The sequence below is a fragment of the Hippoglossus stenolepis genome, chromosome 3, assembly GCF_022539355.2.
Source record: "Hippoglossus stenolepis isolate QCI-W04-F060 chromosome 3, HSTE1.2, whole genome shotgun sequence".
Taxonomy (NCBI): Eukaryota; Metazoa; Chordata; class Actinopteri; order Pleuronectiformes; family Pleuronectidae; genus Hippoglossus; species Hippoglossus stenolepis.
This window is the reverse complement of record NC_061485.1, coordinates 14,429,069-14,448,801: the sequence shown is the minus strand read 5'-3', so window position 1 is coordinate 14,448,801 and position 19,733 is coordinate 14,429,069. Positions and strand designations below refer to the sequence as shown.

Below are 19,733 nucleotides of genomic sequence, written 5' to 3'. Positions count from 1 at the left end.
AACAGCTGCTCTCATGAGAGCATGCTGTCACTTTGTTGATGCCAGATCCTGTCCACATGAAGCATCCTGCATGTACATATATTTGTTTTATAATTTGTTCTTTCTGCCATCAAACATATTACTTCTACATTACTATATATTGTAAATTATCAGCAAATACATATATGTTGTACAAAAGGGGAAAAGTCTCCATGGGAGACCGAGGACATTATCCCAGATTTGAGGATTTTAAGATGTAATTTATGCAATATGCACTGTATTTTTTTTTTTGAAGAAACCACTATATATTTTCTCAGGTGGTTGCATTTCTAAAACATAGATATTTCTTCTGAATATATTGTTGGTAAGCATTCATACAAGTGGTACATTTTCCTAATGAAAAAGTTATGGTTTCATACCTGGCTGTTGGATACAGCTTGCTGATGATATGGTGAAAACCTGTTCTTGGCAGGATCCTCTGATGTTGGGCTGAGAGGCTTGGGATCTGACATGGAGCGCTGCACACTTTTTATGGGTCTTGGTAGAGTCTGGTGGCGTTGAGGTGATTCAGCAGTGAAGGCCTTCTGCTGGGGTGTAACATGGGCCTTGTTGAGTTTCTCCTGGGAGGCAAACGTTGTCTCTAACATACGATGAGGAGACAATGGAGATACAGGCGAGTATAGCACCTGGGGAGATTTTGGGGGGTGGCGAGATGGAGACTCATTTTGTTGCTGCTGATAGCCAATTTCCAGGGGGTCTGGTTTCCTCCTCTCAAACTTAGCAACTCCTTGGAGTCTAGGAGAGGTTTGATCTGATGTGTTTGCACCTACGATATGCAGACTGGTGGAGTATGGACTGATTGTTGTAGGGACACTCAGTTGAGGGGTGACCACACCCTGAGAATGAGACTCTGGTTCTGTCTGGCAGGCCAGACTCTCTCCTTTGTGGGTTCTTTCAGGGGCGGCTATATAATGTAACAGGTCAACCTTTGAGGTTTCTGCCATTGTTATGTGGATTGCAGGTGAAACTCTGCCTAGCTGGTCTGACTCTGTCTGGCAAGAGGAATCATTTGTGGTCTGGATAGCTATACTTGCAGAAGCCACTTTAGATAACCCTTCTGATTTAGTCTCACCACTGGATTCAGAGTGTTTGGATACACGTGATCGCCTGCGCCTCACTGGTTGCTGCTCCCATTCTCCCTGGTCCTCCTCATCAGTCTGCACACTACAGTCCGCAATACGCCTTGTTCTCCTACGCCTGTTCATGAATCTGTCCTCCCCATCTTCGTCATCTGTTTGCACACAGCTGTCTGTAATCCTCCTCACTGAGTCCTCCTCTGAGCCATCCCTCAGCCGAGGCATTGAATTCTGCTTTTTCATAATCTTGGAATCAGCCTGTTTGTCGCTGCTCCTCAAAGACATTTCAGAGGCTGAACTATGAATAGGGCGAGCGGCCATCACGGCTTGGACGACATGTCCATCCTGCCAAAATTGAACACTCTGTCCTTCTTGTTGAATAACTCTTCCACTCTGATCACATATAATGAAGCCTTGAGGGGCCCCTCCTCCAACAACTACCCCTTGAATAGCACCCTGGGCAGATGTAGCTGCTACTGCCGCTGCTGATGCTGCCGCTGCCTCTACTGCTGCAGCAGCAGCTGCTGTCTCCACTGCTGCCGTCTTTTGCCTTTTCTGCTCCTCCAGTTGCTGCTGGAGCTGCTGCTGCAGAGACTGAATTTGTTCAAGTTGCATTCTTTGTTGGGCTAGTTGTTCTCTTTGCATAATAAGTTGTGTCTCCCGCTCTGCTTGTTGTTGGTGTAGTACTTGCTGTTTGATTGTCTGCAGTTCTTGAATCTCACGCTGAACAATTAATTGTTCTTTTTCTCTGTGGCGCTGGAGCTCCATGCGATCTCTTTCAAGCTCCTCGTGTAGGCGCAGCTGCCGTACTTTTTCCAGTTCAACTCTCTCTCGCTCTAGCTGCAGCACATGCTCTTGTTGCTGACTAAGTTTCTCATCTTCCTTACTTTTCTGTGCATCTATGGGAGGAGAAAGTTTGGACTTCTGTGTAAGGGCAGTACCTTGGGGTGTCACTTGTTGGCCCTGAGGCAGAACTAATGGTGGCTGTTGACTGATGGCTTGAACTTGAGGTTGGGTTTGAGTCAAAGATAAAGGTTCAGTTTGAGCAGGTAACTGCTGTGGCTGCATTTGAGCCTGAACTGGCTGGACAGATGGATGTTGGCCTTGAGCATGAGAAAGAGCTGCAGCACATTGATTGTGGTCTATCTGCTGATCTGCTATGGTTTGCAAACCATGTGCTGGTAGATTTTGTGCTCCTAAGTGGGCTGCTGGTTGGCTTGGTGGCATGGGTGCAGCAGTTTGCGGTGCAACTGTAGTTAAAGGCTTTCCAAGGTACATTGGACTTTCCTGGTGTGAGCTGCTTGCAGCAGTCACACTTCCTGATGGTGAAACTGAAGTAGAATACTGGCTCGGAGTAGGGTAAGAATATGGTCCCTCTGTGGACAGAGGCATTCTAGGAGTCACTTGAGGCAACCTGGTAAGACTAGCCAATGGTACAGCTGTAACACCTGTAGGGTATGGTCTATAAATTCCTCTAGGCATGGGTAGCAGAACAGAGGAAGGCTGTGTGGTAATTGGCAAGGTAGAGGCGATAGGAGTGTTTATTGTGGAATATATCATACCATCACCTCCCCTCATAGCAGCAGGGTACAAGGCGCGGATACTTGCTTGTCTAGCATTTATTAAGTTTGTTAGGGTTTGGCCATTTGCCGTTGGTCTTCCATCGGGGCCATACAGTAGGTTTGCTCTTATTGACGCTAAGCTTTGCTGAAGATTAAGCCTAGCTAAAGGTCCACCCCTTCCAGCCCCATATGCTACCACTTCAGGGTTATTTCCATACCTGCTGCCAAAGTGGTCCACTGAGTTCAGAGCTGCACACATTCGACTAATTTCCCTAGCAGTGGTTGCACTGTAATGAGCCAGATTGGAGTCCTGCGATCCTGATAGGTCACGTGAAGTGTAGGCATAATCCGAATTAATATTTGACATGGAGCCGTATCGGCGAAGGGGTAATGAAGGGGCAGTAAAATCCCCTTGGTGACGCAAGTCTGTGTAAGAACCATACTGAGCTCCAATGCCAATATATCCATCATAAGCCTGATTCATGCTACTTAGATCTACTGCAAGACCTCCCTGGACGTTGCTTGGATAGTGACCAGCATCAGGCATGGAAGGGAGATTATTGTCAGACATTGAGGGTTGTATTCTTCCCAAGGGGAGCAAAGGTGGTTGATATGGTTTATGTTCCTCTGTCACTCCTTGTGTAGCTTGAGGTGGCTGGTGTTTTTGTTGGCTGTAGTGTGATGGAAGGGGAGGGTGGGCTGCTTGAGAGGTTTCAGTGGTGGGGGTTTTATCGGAGGATACCGTTGTTGGCCTCTGAGAGAATGACCCTGAACAGGATCCAGCAAAGGGCAATTTGTAAACAACATCACAACAAGCCACTTGGTTTTCTGGTTTAATCTGGCCCGTGAGATCCAAGACCTGAGGAGGGGGAGGAGGTTCCTCATGTTTTACCAGCTGAGTCACTGTACTGCCCTGTGATGTGTTACTCTCATCAATTTGCACCATCATAACATGGGGTTTGCCTGTGGACAAGTTCATTACTGTAGGCTTATTTTTGAGCTCTAAGGCAACTCCACCATACATTTCATGGGGAGCATTAGAAGCAGTAGCCCCAGACACTGAAGGGGGAGCTGGGGGGGATACTCTAGGTATGGCACTCGTAGTCACTACAGACTGGTTATTGCTTGTCTGGCTTACTACAAGGTCTTTTTTCATTAGTAGTGGCTGGACCTGATTAGCTAAATTGTAACGAGCAAAGGAGGATTGTTGATGGTGCTGCTGGAGCTGCTGCTCAAGAAGTTGTTGCTGCTGCAGGAGCTTCTGCTGCTGTAATTGCAATTGTTGCTGTTGTATGCCTAGGTTCTCCAGGCAGGCATCGATTTTGGGAATAGATGGGTCAGTAATCTGAGGCTTATTCTGGGTTAAACAAACAGCTGATCCAACCCCCTGCCCCAGATCCACTCGATTTTGCAAAGGATCTCCATACACCACTGGCTGCTTTGATGGGGACATGAATGCTGAACCTGCAACTGTGACACTAACTGTGGTCGGTGTAGATACAGAGACATACGGTTGCTCTTGGGCATTTAGGTTCATAATAAGAGGCTGCACTGCTGTGTGTCGACTAGATGGCTGCTCTGCTCCTAAAGAGTATCTTCTTGTGTCAGTGGCAAGGGATGTTAGGTCCATCCCCTGGTCTGTCATTATAATTGGGGCAGGCCTCACTGGGGCTCTCAAATCCACTACATTACTGCTTGGATGTGTTTGGCCCTGACCCACAACATTTTCCATAGATCCACGACCATGTGAACTTGCGGTCACTGTGCTAATACCAACATTTACTTTTTCAAAACTTTGAACCATCTGTGAAGAATGTTTAGGAGACTGCTGCAATGGATACATTTGTGGTGATGTTGGAGAACTTGTTGAAGAAGGCTGGGAGCTATACAATGTTTTACAACTGATCTGTGTTGGTGATGACAAAGGGGAAGTGGACGAATTTACAGTTAGTGGCTTTGCTGGACTAGTTGTTTCAGACCCTAGGGTTATTACCATCACTGGTGAATCTTGAGAGGAACGCTGTCGTGCAAGGCGTGGGGAAATTGCTCTTTGAGGTACCTGAGCTCCTTGGGAGGCTGTAGCTGATGTAGGACCACCAGGCAAGGTAGGCAGCTGCCTACCACTACTACCAGTGGGTCGCACAGATGGCATATGTGTTGGACTTTGTGCTGGAGAAGTGGTGGGGGAAACTGGGGGACTGGGACCTTTGAAAAGGGAAAAGACTTTGGAGGTTAGGGAGGATGTGCCAGAGTCAGCTGATGCCTGTGTTGGCCTCTGAGTGCCTGCTCTGCTGCCGGCAGGCACTGTGCTACCTGTTTGTCGAGTTGTGGCAGTCTGACTGACTTGGGTTTTGGTTGTGGCAACTCCAACAACACCTTCAATTTTGGCACTCTGTGTCATCATCCTATTTTGTGTTTCTTTCGATAGATGCTGTGCTGCATGAATTCCTGGGATTCTTGGATCACATCCTGATGTCGAAAAGGACATTGGTGCAGTTACTTGTGTTGGACTTGAGCCAGGGGTTAGGACAGCTCCTGCTTCAAGGTGATGTTTACCATCAGGCTGAGAGGCACCTTTCTGCTGATTAACTGTTTGTCCTTGCCTCTGCATAAGCTGGGCTTTCTTCATCATCTCCTCATAAACCTCCTCTGCACTTTTTAGTGTTTTATCAGATGGTGAAATTGCTGATGTCTTTTCTGTAGGAGAGTAGAGTGAAGTGAAGGTTGGGAGGTTATATTCATTTCCTGTTTTGTAAAGCTTTCCACCAATCATCTCAAAGCCCTCTGCCTCAGAGTCCATAGATGGTGAGTATTCAGAACAAGATGATCTGTGAAGCTCCTCCATCTCTGCAGCCTGTCTCAGTTCTTCTGTTGGCGATGCATCCTCAATGGGTGAAAGATTACTGGGGGGAGTTTTGGATCTTTCTCTGCGTCTCTGTGCCCGTAGCTCCTCTTTATCCCTTTTTGTTTTTCGAGCAGTACTTCTGATCCTCTGTTGCTCTAGATCTCTCATCTGCTCCTGTTCTCTAAGTAGTTCTTCCTCCTCTCTGAGCTCATCCTCCTCAGATGAGTCCTCTATTGTGGGCAGCAGTGGCCCATGAGAACGATGTCGAGCTTTTCTCTGTTGCTTTGCCTCTTCTAGTCTTGCCCTGCGACTAGGGCTACTGTCACTGTCGTCCTCCATGGATGATACAGATGTGGGGGATGTTCCAGAGGTGTAGCTGGGAGTGGTGGCAGGCAGAGTTGATGAATATTCCCCCTTGGACCGCTCCTCTGGAGAACCAGTCAGACTCTCCATCTCTAGCTCTGGTTCTCGTAGGTCATGTTCGGTACTGAGTTCCATGTCTCGGTTGGTGTTATTCAGCTCAATAGTCTTAAAGCGTCGAAGACCTCCGGCCATTACAACATCTTCCTCTTCATTGGCATTGTATGCGCCCTCTGATCCCTTGGTGTCATCCTCAAAACTATTAGAATGGTGGGAGAGCCGTCGTCTCTCTTTGCTTCCATCCCCACTGGTTCGATGTGCCTTTTTAGTCTTCTGGTTTCCATATTCCTCCAACTCTTCTTCATCAGCACTCATCTCCATAATTTGCCTCCTCATGAACTCCTCATCCGTTATTTCTTTATGTGACTTCTTTTGTCTTACTGGCAATGGCGAGAGACCACTTTCACTGCTGTCCTCCACATAATCATGGCGAAGCTTACAACTGAGGTCATCCTCTGATTCATCCCTTGCTGCATCATCATCAGGACTGTAGTCCCGGCCCTGTCCAACTGACAGTGAATGTGGCCTGAGCTTATGATCTGAGGTGGTCTTTGACCCTAGCAGAGGCTTCATTGAGCTTTCTAGCTTGGTGATTTCTGAGGGGATGGAAGCACCTCTTTCACTCAGCTTGATTCCTTCTTCTCGGATCTGACCTATAATTTCCCCTTGAGAGCTGGAGATTCCATCTGAAGAGTATCCAGTGTCACTTAAACTCTGCATACTTGATTTGTTGGAATCCTAAAGAAGAAGAGAAAGAGAGATGTAAGATTAAAAAAAGGCATTTTTTTTCTCACAAATCACCTCATGGCAAGGTCTATTACATGCCTGCATGTAACTACACACACATCATCAGTGATATATTTACGAGCATTTTCAGATAATAGGGGCGTAAAATGTATTTAATGGGCCTAATACAGATGAAATAGTCGCTAATACTAACATATTAGATAATAATTACATTGCAAAGAACAAACACTTATTCAAAAATACACATTTAGTAACACTGTAGACTAAAATCAACCCAAATATGTACATTGTTTTGTACTTTGGTATCAGAAATAAGGCAAATTAGATAACAGATACCACAGCAACATTTTCATTCATGTACATTTGTCATCCTGAAAAGAAAGCTAAATAAATCTCAAACTTTAAGTTATATATATATATATATAAACAACATTCACAGCAGGTTAATTAGTGTGAATCCTAAATGAAGAATTATTTCGGCCTGTTTTAAGAATTTAAACTAAAGATTTATTATATTGATTTGGGTTGAGTTTGCCTTTAAATGTTTTGTACACACAGATGAATAAATACAAACTGACACACAGTGAATATAACAGACAGCTGAAGATACAAACACCTACAGACAAATGTCATTTGGTTACATGCTTGATTGCCATTTCTGATGCATTCTCCATTGCATTCTTCGAACCATTGAAGAATAACGAACATGCTTAGAATGCTTAAAATATCATCACAACGTGTCACATTTAAAAAAAAAACTTGCATTTGATACAGGTAAAATAAAAGTGTACAAGGTTGAAGACAATGATGATGGTGAAGAAAATTACCCTGAAAGGAAGTCATTTCAATAAAGGCACGTTTATGTTATGATGAAGTACTAATATGTAATAACTGCTATTACATTATAAGGAATACAAGCTGATGATAAATACTACTATCTAAATTTGGTATTGCTGAGGGTAAACAATAAGATAAAAATGTTGATGGTATAATGATTTGGTGATTATGAAAAAGTAAAATAGGAAGAACAATATTGCTAATAATAACACTGAATGAAACATGATAACTTCAAAAAATCATAATCAAGAAAGAATAAAACAAGAAAGATCACAACATGGTTAAAATAATAAGGCTTTTATGATGATAATGGTGGTGGCAATGTTTTAGATGATGATGCTGTCAATGAGGATGATACGGTTGATGATGGTGAGAATGATGGTTACAAAAAATTAAAAAGGCGAATCAAGAGTAACAGGTGAAGGCGAAGATGTTGCAGGTAGCTCACTTCATGGTGTCTTGACTTCTGTGCATCTTCAGCTATCTTCATGTCCTTGGCTGAAGGGGCCGTCTCTGACAATGCCTTCTTCTGTGAGGGCTTGACGTCTTCTTTGACAGATTTAGATGCAACTTTATTCTTCTCCTGGCTCTGCAGCTGTTTGCGGGCCTGGTTGTTACCTGTGGGTTTAGACTGAGTGGGTGCTGTTTTTGAAAGGGATGGAGAAGCCTTAGCATGGTTGGGTGTGGCTTTACCAGGGGTGGATGAAACCTTGGCACCAACAGGATGAGAAGGGCCCTTTGCCTGAGCTGAGGGCTGAGCAGGTCCCTTTGTATGGGTCGGCCCTTTGGCCTGGCTCGGGCCCTTTACTTGGTTTGCAGACTGAACAGGCCCTTTGCTTTGCGCATGTGACTGATTAGGACCTTTCATTTGAGGACCCTTACTCTGAGCTGTGGGTTGTGTTGTGCCCTTAGTTTGGGAAGCTGACTGAGTTGAACCTTTGTTTTGAAGAACAGGTTGGGCAGAACCCTTGGTTTGAGGGGAAGCTTGGGTAAGCCCCTTTGCTTGTGGGGCAGGCCCTGCCTGTTTCACAGGAGAGAGGGGGCCACTTACTTGGGGACCCGCTGGTTTCTGCAGTTGTTGCCTAGGCCCTGAGAGTTGATTGGGCCCTTTCTGCTGAGAGGGTTGTTGATTAGCTGTTGCAGGTGGTCGGGGAGATCCAACGGGTTGTGCAGCAGGAGCTGGGATATCTCCCAAGCTTCCTGACAAGGCCCTCTGCGTCTGGCAGTTCAAGCACAGCCATTCTTTCTTCTGGAAAACAATCACAGAGAGAGCACATATCAGCAATTCTGAAATGAAGTAATCAGAATAATCTGACAAACTATCAGCAAAATAAAACTTTTTCTTTAGAGTTATCTATATTCCACCTGGTGCCAACAATACGAAAACAAAATGGTTAACTGTTTAAACAGCAGCAATCTGGTGAAGTACTTGTATGCTCAACATTTGTGTTTACTTTGATATTGGCACTGTGATAACACATTTATGATAATTGATAGGTAAGGAAATATAAATGTTTCTGTGAGGGTTAAATTAATAGGGCCAGAGAGTCGTTGCTTTATAAACAGTCATGGGGTGCCAAGGACTCCGTATGATGAGTCAGAACAACTGAATATTTGATGGCCTGTCCAAACAAGGGCTTTCATCTCTTCTAGGAGACTTAATCATTCGACAGCATTAAGCTCTCTCGAACAGAGTACGCAGAGGAAGAGTGTGGTGTGAATACAAATTGACACATCTGCTATAAGAACATAGCATCGTGAGACTCGTTACTGAGTCTAAAGCAAATCTTTTATCTGCAACAGCAGCATTCATTCCTCACAATCACTGAGCTGTATGTTTGGAGGTAGTTATATGTCCTGAAACAAAACAAAAAAAGTCAAGCACAAAAGCCATTGGAAGCCCAGACATTAACATAAGCAGATTCAATTTCAGGTCAATGCAGAAGATCAATGACGCTGCTCAATGAAAAGAACCAGATATACTGTATTGGAGGTAAAGGAAAGCTGAAGACAGAGGTGGCTGCACCATGTTTGTAATGCAGCCCTCCATATCTACGATAATTATCTGTGCCTCGGGCGTGAAGCGGGAGCGTTCGTGTGTCGCCGACTCATACAACAAAACAAATTACCTCATAAACACCTTTATTACTGATTACCATCTGCCCATTAAATCACTTCTTTTATTGGTGTCACACTTCAAAAGAATAAATACAGAAGATGGAATTCAACAACATGCCCAGGAGTGGCTACTAAATATAAACAATGCAGGTGTTCAGTGACTGTATCAGTGGGCGACTTAACTGCAGTTCAAACAGTCAAGATGCCAGAGAGGGCTGCAAATAAATATTATTATAAATAATTATTTATGACGGACATACGTCTTCATCATGTTGCAACTTTTAAATGGATCGAGTACTTTGTGAAGTTATTAGGCTTGTGTTACTTCTGTCAAATCTCTGACACAGGCGGTGTCCTAAAGAAGACTTATCTGCCTGGATGATATAAATAATTGAGAAAAGACAACAGCGCAAGTAAGACAAAGAGAGGGAGAGACAGAGTGACAACGTGTCCTGATAGGACCCTGCGAGCTAAATGTTAGGAACCTTATTGTAGAGACCCCAGAGACCAGCATCTGGCAGATACACTTATGTCTCCAGATAAGATCTGAGTAGGACACAGTTTGTCTCTGTTTTCACTTTGTGCTAAACCTGTGTAGAGAAACGGATCAGGCTAGTGACCTCACTGAAAGGTGGATGTGGACGTCACAGAATATTTCTACTATATGTCCAGTAACTGATTTCTGTAGTAATCAATAATAGAATAAAATAAAATCTATACACAAGGGTCTGACACCTGCTGAAGTGGGGGGTGAGAAACAAAGCTCCAGCAAAGAATTTACAAGAAAAGGGATGAGAAGGAGGATGGAGAAAGAAAGAGGATGAAGATGGTGAAGATGGTGAAGATAATGGCCACAATAAATAATATGTACTATATGTGCTCCTTAATTTATTAATTTGTGAATATCTTTCACAGGCTATTGATAGGGGGCTGCTATTGCATGTCTGTCTCATTGAGAAACAAAACAGAGAATCACAAATATCTCATAATCATTTCTAAAGTGTAACCACTGCAGAAAGTATACATTGTATGTAGAATGAAAACGCTCATATATCAGGTATGAAAACCAACTCAGTCACACAGACCTGACATATTATGACCTTATTAAGTTTTCATGTTGGCCAACAGTAACCAAAGTACACACCCGGCAGACAGAGAGCAACATTATCACCACACTGGAGTTGTGTTTCTGGCCCCCTGTCAAATTTCAGCCCCATAATCAGTGGATTTTAGCCGTGGGTTGGTCATCAACAAATAAAGAAGAAACTATCAGGTTATTTAGCCTGTTCGATGATTCTTCAGCAGCCAGCTAACCTTGTCTGCTGTTTGGTGCTGAGCAGGTACAATGTTCAGACAGTAGGTTTATTTAAGACAGCTTTACCAAAAAACTGCTGACTGCTGCTCACTAAAAGTGTTGAAGACAAAGTTTTTTGGAAACGTCGCTATGGATATATAGTTTCTCTAAAAGTTGCACATGCCATAAGCTGAACAAAGCCTGGTTAAATCACACCTAGAGCATCATACACTACAGAGCAGTGCCACCGATGGCTACAACACAACATGCAAAGAACCTTATGATACCTCAATTAGAGCCATTATGCAACAAGAGTGTTGAATTATGCAACAAGCCGCTCTGTTAGAGATGATGCAATCTGATTCATGAATACTGCGAAAATATGCTATTGACCATGAATAATGCTGCAGCAACGTTAAGATTAGTGCTGGCAGCAACAACATTTTTCAGCATAAAAGCAGATTAAATAAGAGCCTGTTTGCCAGTTTAACAACCTTTCAAGGACGTTAAAAACTCATAGCGGCTGTTAGAGCTGTGCTATAACTTCACCCACTTAGTTTGACAAAGTGACATTCCTAAATACAACAAGCTGCCAAAACCAAACATAATATAACTCAGTGAAGACAGATATGGTTGCTACATTGGAAATTGTTGTTGTCATTGATGCTATTTTTCCGCTGAAGATACAAACACTTTCTACAAATCCTACAGGAATCAGTTGTCTCAACTGAGACCACGGAATGTGGACGGAGCCATTGGCACAGCAAACAGACAGGCTTGCTTTGTTTTGATCTCTCTCAAGTGCTCTACTGACAGGCTATATATAAACAGGTGCAGGACTTTTTTGAAATAACCATCTGTGTTGGTTCTTTCAAAAATAAAAAAAAGTGAGACAGAAAACTACGGCAGCTTTGCAACAATATAAACACTGAAATGCAGTGCACACATATGATCACATTACCACCCCTTCTAAAAACTCTACTTCTACCTTCCTCAAAGCCACATCCAATAAACTTTGAAAAGGTTTTCAGGATGGGCCATAAATGTAAAATCTAATTAGATATTTAAATTAGATACTAATATAGATATTAAGATATATTTAGATATTTTTCATCCATGGAGCGGCTTTCTTCCTGCCATGTTGGCACTGCCAAACTCCCCTCTTTGCTCCTGAATCAGCATAACATCACTGCGTGGGTGAAAGGGAGAGAGGAGCAAGGCCAAACCGGAGCTGGGAGTAGCAAATTATTCATGTAGAGTGCTTTAGCATGTACAGCAGTGAGCAGAAAGGGCTGTGCTTCCCACATCTACCCACACTGTGTGGAGAAAATCAGGTCCGTATAGAGGACTGAGCCTCCGAGAGAGGCCTTAAACGCACCCTGAACACTGCACACTGAATACTTCAAGCGCTCAATACATCAAAATTGAACAGCAGCTATAACTACAAAAAAAAAAAATTGTTTGAATTCTAAAACTTAAAAGTGACCTGGACCTCTCACTTTTTGTGTTTTAGGGAATTCACTGTTGGTGCGTTTGTGTGTGTGTGTGTGTGTGTGTGTGTGTGTGTGTGTGTGTGTGTGTGTGTGTGTGTGTGTGTGTCACATGGCAGCAGCAGGCTCAGTTTGTTACTGAGCTCATGTCGTTAGTGAATTGGTAAACTCATTAAATGGCAGGAGGTTAACTTGTCTGCTCGGTGGAGAGTGTACTTAACCTTGGCTCCGAACTGCAACTCAGCGGCCGCTGACAAGACTACATACTGACTGTAATCTGTCAATCGTATTTGAAGCATTTAGTGTCTGTTCTTATTCACTGCAACATTTAATGAGTCAAACTAAGTGTTCAGCATCTCGTTTGACTAAAAATGTGACAGAACATACAGTTTTTGATGGAAAGCCTCCCTCTAATAGTCTTTCCTGCAGTACAGCTAGGGCATTGATGGGTCTATTGCATATCCAATCAAATTGTCAATATGCCAAATTTAACAGGAAAATGTTTGACTTGAGCTTCAGTAAATTGCTTCAGCTACTGGCCTGTCTGCCGGCCTGTCCTTATTCAATCCATCTATTCTGTGCCGGAAGAAAACTGTAATTCTGTGGTGGCCCCGAGAGCTCAATGCACTGCACAATGCACCTCACATGCACACTTTAATGATTAAAAAACAAAAAAATGTTACATGTTTGTTAATAGTTATGATGTTATATTATTAATAATAATGTTACTGGTAAAGATGTCTATGGGGTGTAATATTGTAGCAAATGTGTACATGAATCTGTAAAAGTTTTCTTTGACATTTACGAATCTAAGGACAAGGACGAGCACAGATTGAGATTCTTGTTTTAAAATTCTTCAAACACATTTCGGAAATTTGAATCCATGTGGTTTCTCTGTTTGCACGTGCTTTCTGCAGCAGCAGCGCATTCAGCTCATGGGGAATCCAAAACCTTGAAACACACTCCAACTGTCTTTTCCACAGCTGTAGACACTGTATCTGCAGTAAAATGAGCTGTAGTTAAGCTCAATAATGGTGCGGCAAGGTTTGAATTGTTAGGTCAAAACAAAATTGTTTTCTGTTGCGTTCGGTGAAATAACAAATGTTTTTTGGGGGATTTCTACATGCAGTTTGCTACATTGCCAAGAGTCCATCTGCCATAACAGACAAGAGTGGATAGTGTGAACCGCAGCAGTGTAGTGTTGCTCCATCCAGTCAGCTGACAGCCGGAAAAGCTGCCCTTTCACTGTGGAAATAATGAGAGATTGAACACTGCAGGTTACCACAAGGAAAAGGTCAGAGAGATTGATCCCTTTCTCATAGATTGATCGCATTCTCAGAGGAGTTTGCTGAGACATTACAGCCCTGATTACTCACACAATGTGTATGCGTGTGTGTGTGTGTGTGTGTGTGTGTGTGTGTGTGTGTGTGTGTGTGTGTGTGTGTGTGTGTGTGTGTGTGTGTGTGAGAGAGAGTGCACGTACTATACTGTATGCAAGTGTGTGCAACCTTGAGTGCATTAGTGCACAAGCGTCAGTCCAGTGTCTATTTGATTGTGGTTGGATTCAGATTTAACAAATTATGGAATGAATCACACCAAGAAAAGAATGAAGAAAACAGTTTGTTAATTATCCAGGCAGCAAACCCCTAATGACACCACAGCTAAAAGCAGGTCTGTGAATGACAAATGAAAAGAACATCTTTGTGGCTCATTTGATTAAGAAATGTTCCACCCTGAATTAAAATCCCACCTTGTTTACCATCTCTCTCGGTTTGGAATGATCCCATAAAGGCCTATGATGCTCAAACGTAATGGAGCAAGACGACCAAGTACTCCACAGCAGGAGATGAACTTCAGGCTATAAAAAGGTGTTCCTGGAGCTGTTAAAAACAACAGCTATGAAGTACAAAAAGTAGCTGACTTACTTCAGGCAAACTTTTCAGAAAAAGGAAAAAATGAACTACAAACTACTGCAGGGTGTCTTTTAAAAGAGGATTTCAAGCACCCGTGATTGTTTGATTTCTGTAGTTACCGAGATACTTCCAAATGTACAAGATAAAAAAAATAAGATATCACAATCATACAAACATTAGGGCTCCAACTAATTAGTTTCGTTATTGTTTAATGTGGTGATTCTCTTCTAAATTATTCACATATTGAACAGTCTGAACTGTCAATATAAGTCTCTAAGAGTCTGAGGTTATAAATCAAATTCTCTTGTTTTGTGTGACCAACAGTCAAAACCACAAAATATTCATTTTACAATAATATAAAACCGAGACAAGCAGGAGAGGCTTGAAATGCTGAAATCTGCATTTTTCACATTTTTGAAAGGAAAACAAAACACTGAATTAAAGTGGTTCCCATTATTTTTCTGTTAATCTGCAAACTGTTTAGGTTAAATAAAAATAAACAATATTCAATTAATTTCATTATTTAAACCTTGGTACACTCAAGCACCAAACTTAAACCTGTAATGTACAAAATTGAGGAAAAGAAAGACTGAGGGAAAGCTTTAACATTTCCTGCCCATGGAGGGAGCCAGAGAGTGCAGATATTCATGGAGTCCCGTGGGAGCACACACACCCACACATCAACATGAATGCACACAAAAGAGGACACTGCACTTACAAAAGCAGATTCAAGCCTCCTGCTAAATATTGCACTTGGTGTAGGCTACATATTCAACACCAACCATTGAAAACAATTTTAGCTCTTATACCGTGCGCCAGTGGCAGTCACACCCCTCTGCCCCACTTTTCCTCATGCATATTTACATATATATATATATATATATATATATATATATATATATATATATATATACACATACATACACACACACGGATATTTTTGAAATGCTGGCCGGAAAATTGTGGAAACATGTGCAGGCTGACGTACTGCTTGTAACCTACACAACCTCAGTATTCCTGACAACTGTCAGTCATGTCACAGTGAGAGTCTGTCCCCTGCATGGCTCCTCTGCCAGGAACCAGACCACAAACTGTGAGTAGGAAATGTCAGCTGTCATTAAATGCAGTCAGGATACCTCACTCAGATACAGAATATATACACAGTAAGTGTTCATTACCAGGAAAGAGAGGACGCTCATTTCCCACGTTTCAGGTTGTCTTTAAGAAAACACAGGTTCTACAGATCTGAATGGTCGTTGTGGCAGGTGCGTAGGTGGGAGCAGACACATGCAGAAGAAGAGACACCCACACACTTCTTCACTGGCTCAGTAAAGAACCAGAGTAATGTGCAGGAGTCTTTCCCTCTTCAGAAAGCGAAAGTTCAACATTTCAATGGTAGATGGCTAAAGTATCAGCGAAAGACTTGAATGTAATACTTTTTCATGCCACAATGAAAAACATGATTGTAAGAGAAATGTTAAGCCATGTAACAAAAGACAGATAATAACGTTCTGCAGGGAAACACAACTAGAAACACAGTGTGTGACGGCTGTGGTTGTGGAGTTACAGCGGGTCGTCCACTAACAGAAAGGTTTTAGTTTCGATCCCAGTATCCCCCATTCTGCATGCCAAAATGTCCCTGGGCAAGGTACTGAATCCCAAATTGTACCGATAATGCGCGAGTGATGTATGATAGAGAAAGTGTTGCACATAGATGTATGAATATGTGTGTTAATGGCAAAACTGTACTGCAAAGCATTTTGAGTGGACATCAAGACTAGAAAAGTACAATGTAAATATATACCGGCCATTTACCATGTTTAATCCCCCAAAGAACTTCCTCTTAATTCAACAACAGCTTTCATATTTTTCCCCATCAACACAATCTCAGTCATCACTTTAATATAACTTATTTTAACCAATGCACAACAGAAGGGACGGACTATGATCAAGATAGCAAAAAGAAGTCAAACAAAGAGGATAAGTTCGATAACAACAAAAGACAGAAGTGGTCGTAATAATCCTTCAAGTTCTGCGTGTTACAGAGATTAATGAGGCGTTCGACAGAGGTGGTCATAATCAATTTGTATCAAGTGAAGGTCAGGGAAGCAGAGGGTCAGTGTGAATTATTAACCACCTTGTGCACATAGGGGCGTGCTGCCAAGCAGGTGTGAATGGGGTGAGCTTAAGGTGAGTGGGGAAATATGTCACCTGGAACATGCATAGATAGAAAGAAGAAGAGCTCGAGCCCCCGCTGCTCTCCCTCCTGGAGAGGTAGTGCCCTTCTTCTGGGGTGTTTTCACTAAATATATAAATAAATAAATTGCCTTTTATGCCCTTATGATAACTAAATGGTAAATGGAGTAGAAGTGCACAGAGTGGTACATGTATTTCAATATTTCTTTAGAATTGAAAAAATACTCATACAGGCACAGGCCTATAATGTATATATGTATATTTATATACCTATTCAATTATATACCTATTTATATACCTATTCAATTATCTGCCACTATAGCAACTGTACATTACTATATGTCACAAAACGTGTGGTGCCCAGACATGAAGTCACACACTTTGAATAACAGCAAAGAAGCTCAAGAACATCTACGCACACGTTAAGTTTGAATACTGCGACACTAGTAATGTTTACTATTAAGTCACTCTATACATCACCATACCAGGTCAATCCTGTTTTCAGTGAAGTGAAATTCAAAAAGAAAATCCATCTATTCAAGTCCTGTCCGGTCCCTTTATCAGTGGTATCCATTTCCATTGGGGACAGTCTGAATGAGCAGTGGTTTAAGAGGCTGGGCAAAGCATGAGTGAGCACATGTCACAGTAGAGTGCCATGCTGTGCCAGGCTGCGCCGCGCCACGCCACACCACGGCTGTGACAGGTCAGTAAGAGTCAGCAGGTATATAGGTCAATCCCCTGGGACTCCTTCGATGGAGACACGTGGTCAGGACTGTGGATTAGAGAGGAAATGAAGGATCATCCAGGCAGCAAGGGGGCCTCAACTACAGTCACAGCCTCTCCAATACAGTGTTAACACAGTGCATTACAGGTGAATACACAAAACACTGTATTACGATCATCAGACAGTACTTGCACTGTACTGTTGTGACTGAACACTCCCTCCTCTACATCATGGTCACTGAACTTACTTATTTAAACTATGGATTTGCCTCCTGATCTGCACCACAATGTATCGTGATCTTTCCTGACCCATATTACATTGAGGAAGTTTTGAGGAAATCTGTAGAGTTGTTATTCTGTAAGATTGCTTACAAACAAATAAAGAGAGAGATGGATGCGCCATATCTCTCCATGTTAAGGAAACAACAAAGCAGAGGTAATAATTGTACAATATAGAATAAAAATGTGCAATACAGAATGTTCAAATTAAATATTAACCCATCAATATATTGTTCAAATTGAAAGTTTATAAAAACCACAAAGAGTAAAAGAGTACATTTATTCAAAATGCACTAATTAATTCATAAATAATTGATTTAAATAATCTATTTAAAATCTGTAGTCAAAAAATAAATAATAGAACTTACAAATTGAATTACGGACACAGATTTTAATCATGAATTTAAAAGGGCAATTTCCTTTCCAATGTGCATTTCCATTTCCTGCTTTTCCTTTTCCCATTAGCCATAAGATTTGCTGAGTCATTTTGATTCACCCTTTAGCTATACTCCATTTAGCCTTTCTCTGGCACTTTGGACCTTGTGCTGGTGAGCTAACACAGTGCGAGTCAGGTGGTCTGGGGGTGTGTGTGTGTGTGTGTGTGTGTGTGTGTGTGTGTGTGTGTGTGTGTGTGTGTGTGTGTGTGTGTGTCAGCTGTTTCAATGGGAGCGCAACAGTTGCCCTCTTTTTTACCCAGCATACACTGGGGCTAACCAGACTGGTGAGACTGTCATGCCCCATTTGGGGGCAATCGATGTTCAACTATGACACTGTATGAAACACAAAGAGGTTTTCTATATTGATTCAGACATAGTTGGATTGTGAATGATATTTTTATTTGGGCTGATTTCCATTATGAGAAAGACCTAGGGTGCCTTTAAAGCACAGTGTTTGTTATTCTCTATCATCATTAATGAAAAGATGGTCGCAAAACAGTACAATTTGAGATTTGTATGAAACTTTCATTTAGCCAACATTGATATTCAAGAATGTCCCGGACAAGGACGACTTCACATACGGGACTTGTACGACAGCATTCAAAGAAACACTTCAAGCTTTTTCTAAAGCCAAAGTTTTTTTTAGGACCGTTTCCTTAGTCTTCTTCCCTTTTGTTAAGCCTTTCAGCCCAGCTCTGCTAATTTGCTCTGAGAATATTCAAGATGAATTGCAATGTTTATCCCTCTGCAATCTTGCTTAAAAGCAGCCAGAGCAGCACACGGCTCAGCTTAGTTTAGTGAATGCACTTCTCTGTGTGGTCAAACTGTCAAATGCAGTCAGTATAATGAGAAATATTTCATTTGTCTTATGTTCGTCTTTCCACACTCCCCACCTCCTTGATTGTGCAGTCACATTTTCTGGTTCTGCACCTCTGTGTGTTTTAACCAGTGTGCATGCTTAGTGTCAGTGAGATAATAAGACCCAGCATTCCAGCTTGACCGAGCATTTTGCAAAAACTCCTCCAAGACAAAAACACAATAAAGGCAGTGGCAAAAACAAAAGTCAGACCTCTAAGCATAAATCTGTTTTCCAAAATGTTAATCAAGCCGCAGCCAAACAAACCTATTTTACACTGTGGTTGGCAGCAAAACCCAAACAAGATGAGTCTTGTCGCATATGTCTGTCCCCAGGACAAGTTAATCAGGCTGTCTCCTCGGCCCTGTTTTATTTTAGATGACTTTCTTCAATGCCTGCCAGGCAAATCTACAGCTAGCAGCCAAGCAAACACAATTCATGTATCGCACATTAGTCTCTTCGACAAGTTACTCAAGCTGTAACGTATCACCAGCATCTTGTCAGATGACAACTTCACTGGAACAACTGCAGAAAAAATATATACTAGTGCAGTGCCTGTTTAAAATGGGCCTGTTGATAGAGGCTGGTTTCTTAGCCTGTGTCAAACCATCTTGCAGCTTTCTTGAATAGAGCATCATCCCAACAACTTCACAGTCGACACTACACCTCCGTACAACCTGGACAAATCACGAAAATCTAAATTTTGTCAGGGTTTATGGTCCCAGAGTGATGTCAGCTTTCAGTGACGCAATTTTGGACACAGTTGTGAAGACATTGACCCCTCTGTCAGTTGGATGGTTGGGTTCATGCTGTTTTTATAGAATATTTTGTCTTTATTTTTTTTATTTTATAGTTGATGCCATATTAATGTCATGAATGAGTGGGCAGAAGCGACGGAACT

General features: G+C 42.2%; 1 protein-coding gene across 1 annotated transcript in view; it reads right to left on the bottom strand.

The window, feature by feature from the left end:
- The window catches only part of bsnb (bassoon (presynaptic cytomatrix protein) b), a 61,372-nt gene that overhangs the window by 10,609 nt on the left and 31,030 nt on the right, over positions 1-19,733 (bottom strand). Inside the window, exons 4-5 of the mRNA XM_035153273.2 lie at positions 7,975-8,775; positions 399-6,680 (exon numbers count right to left, since the gene is read on the bottom strand). Coding sequence (XP_035009164.2) covers positions 399-6,680; positions 7,975-8,775 — 7,083 coding nt within the window. The remainder of the gene's footprint in view (positions 1-398; positions 6,681-7,974; positions 8,776-19,733) is intronic.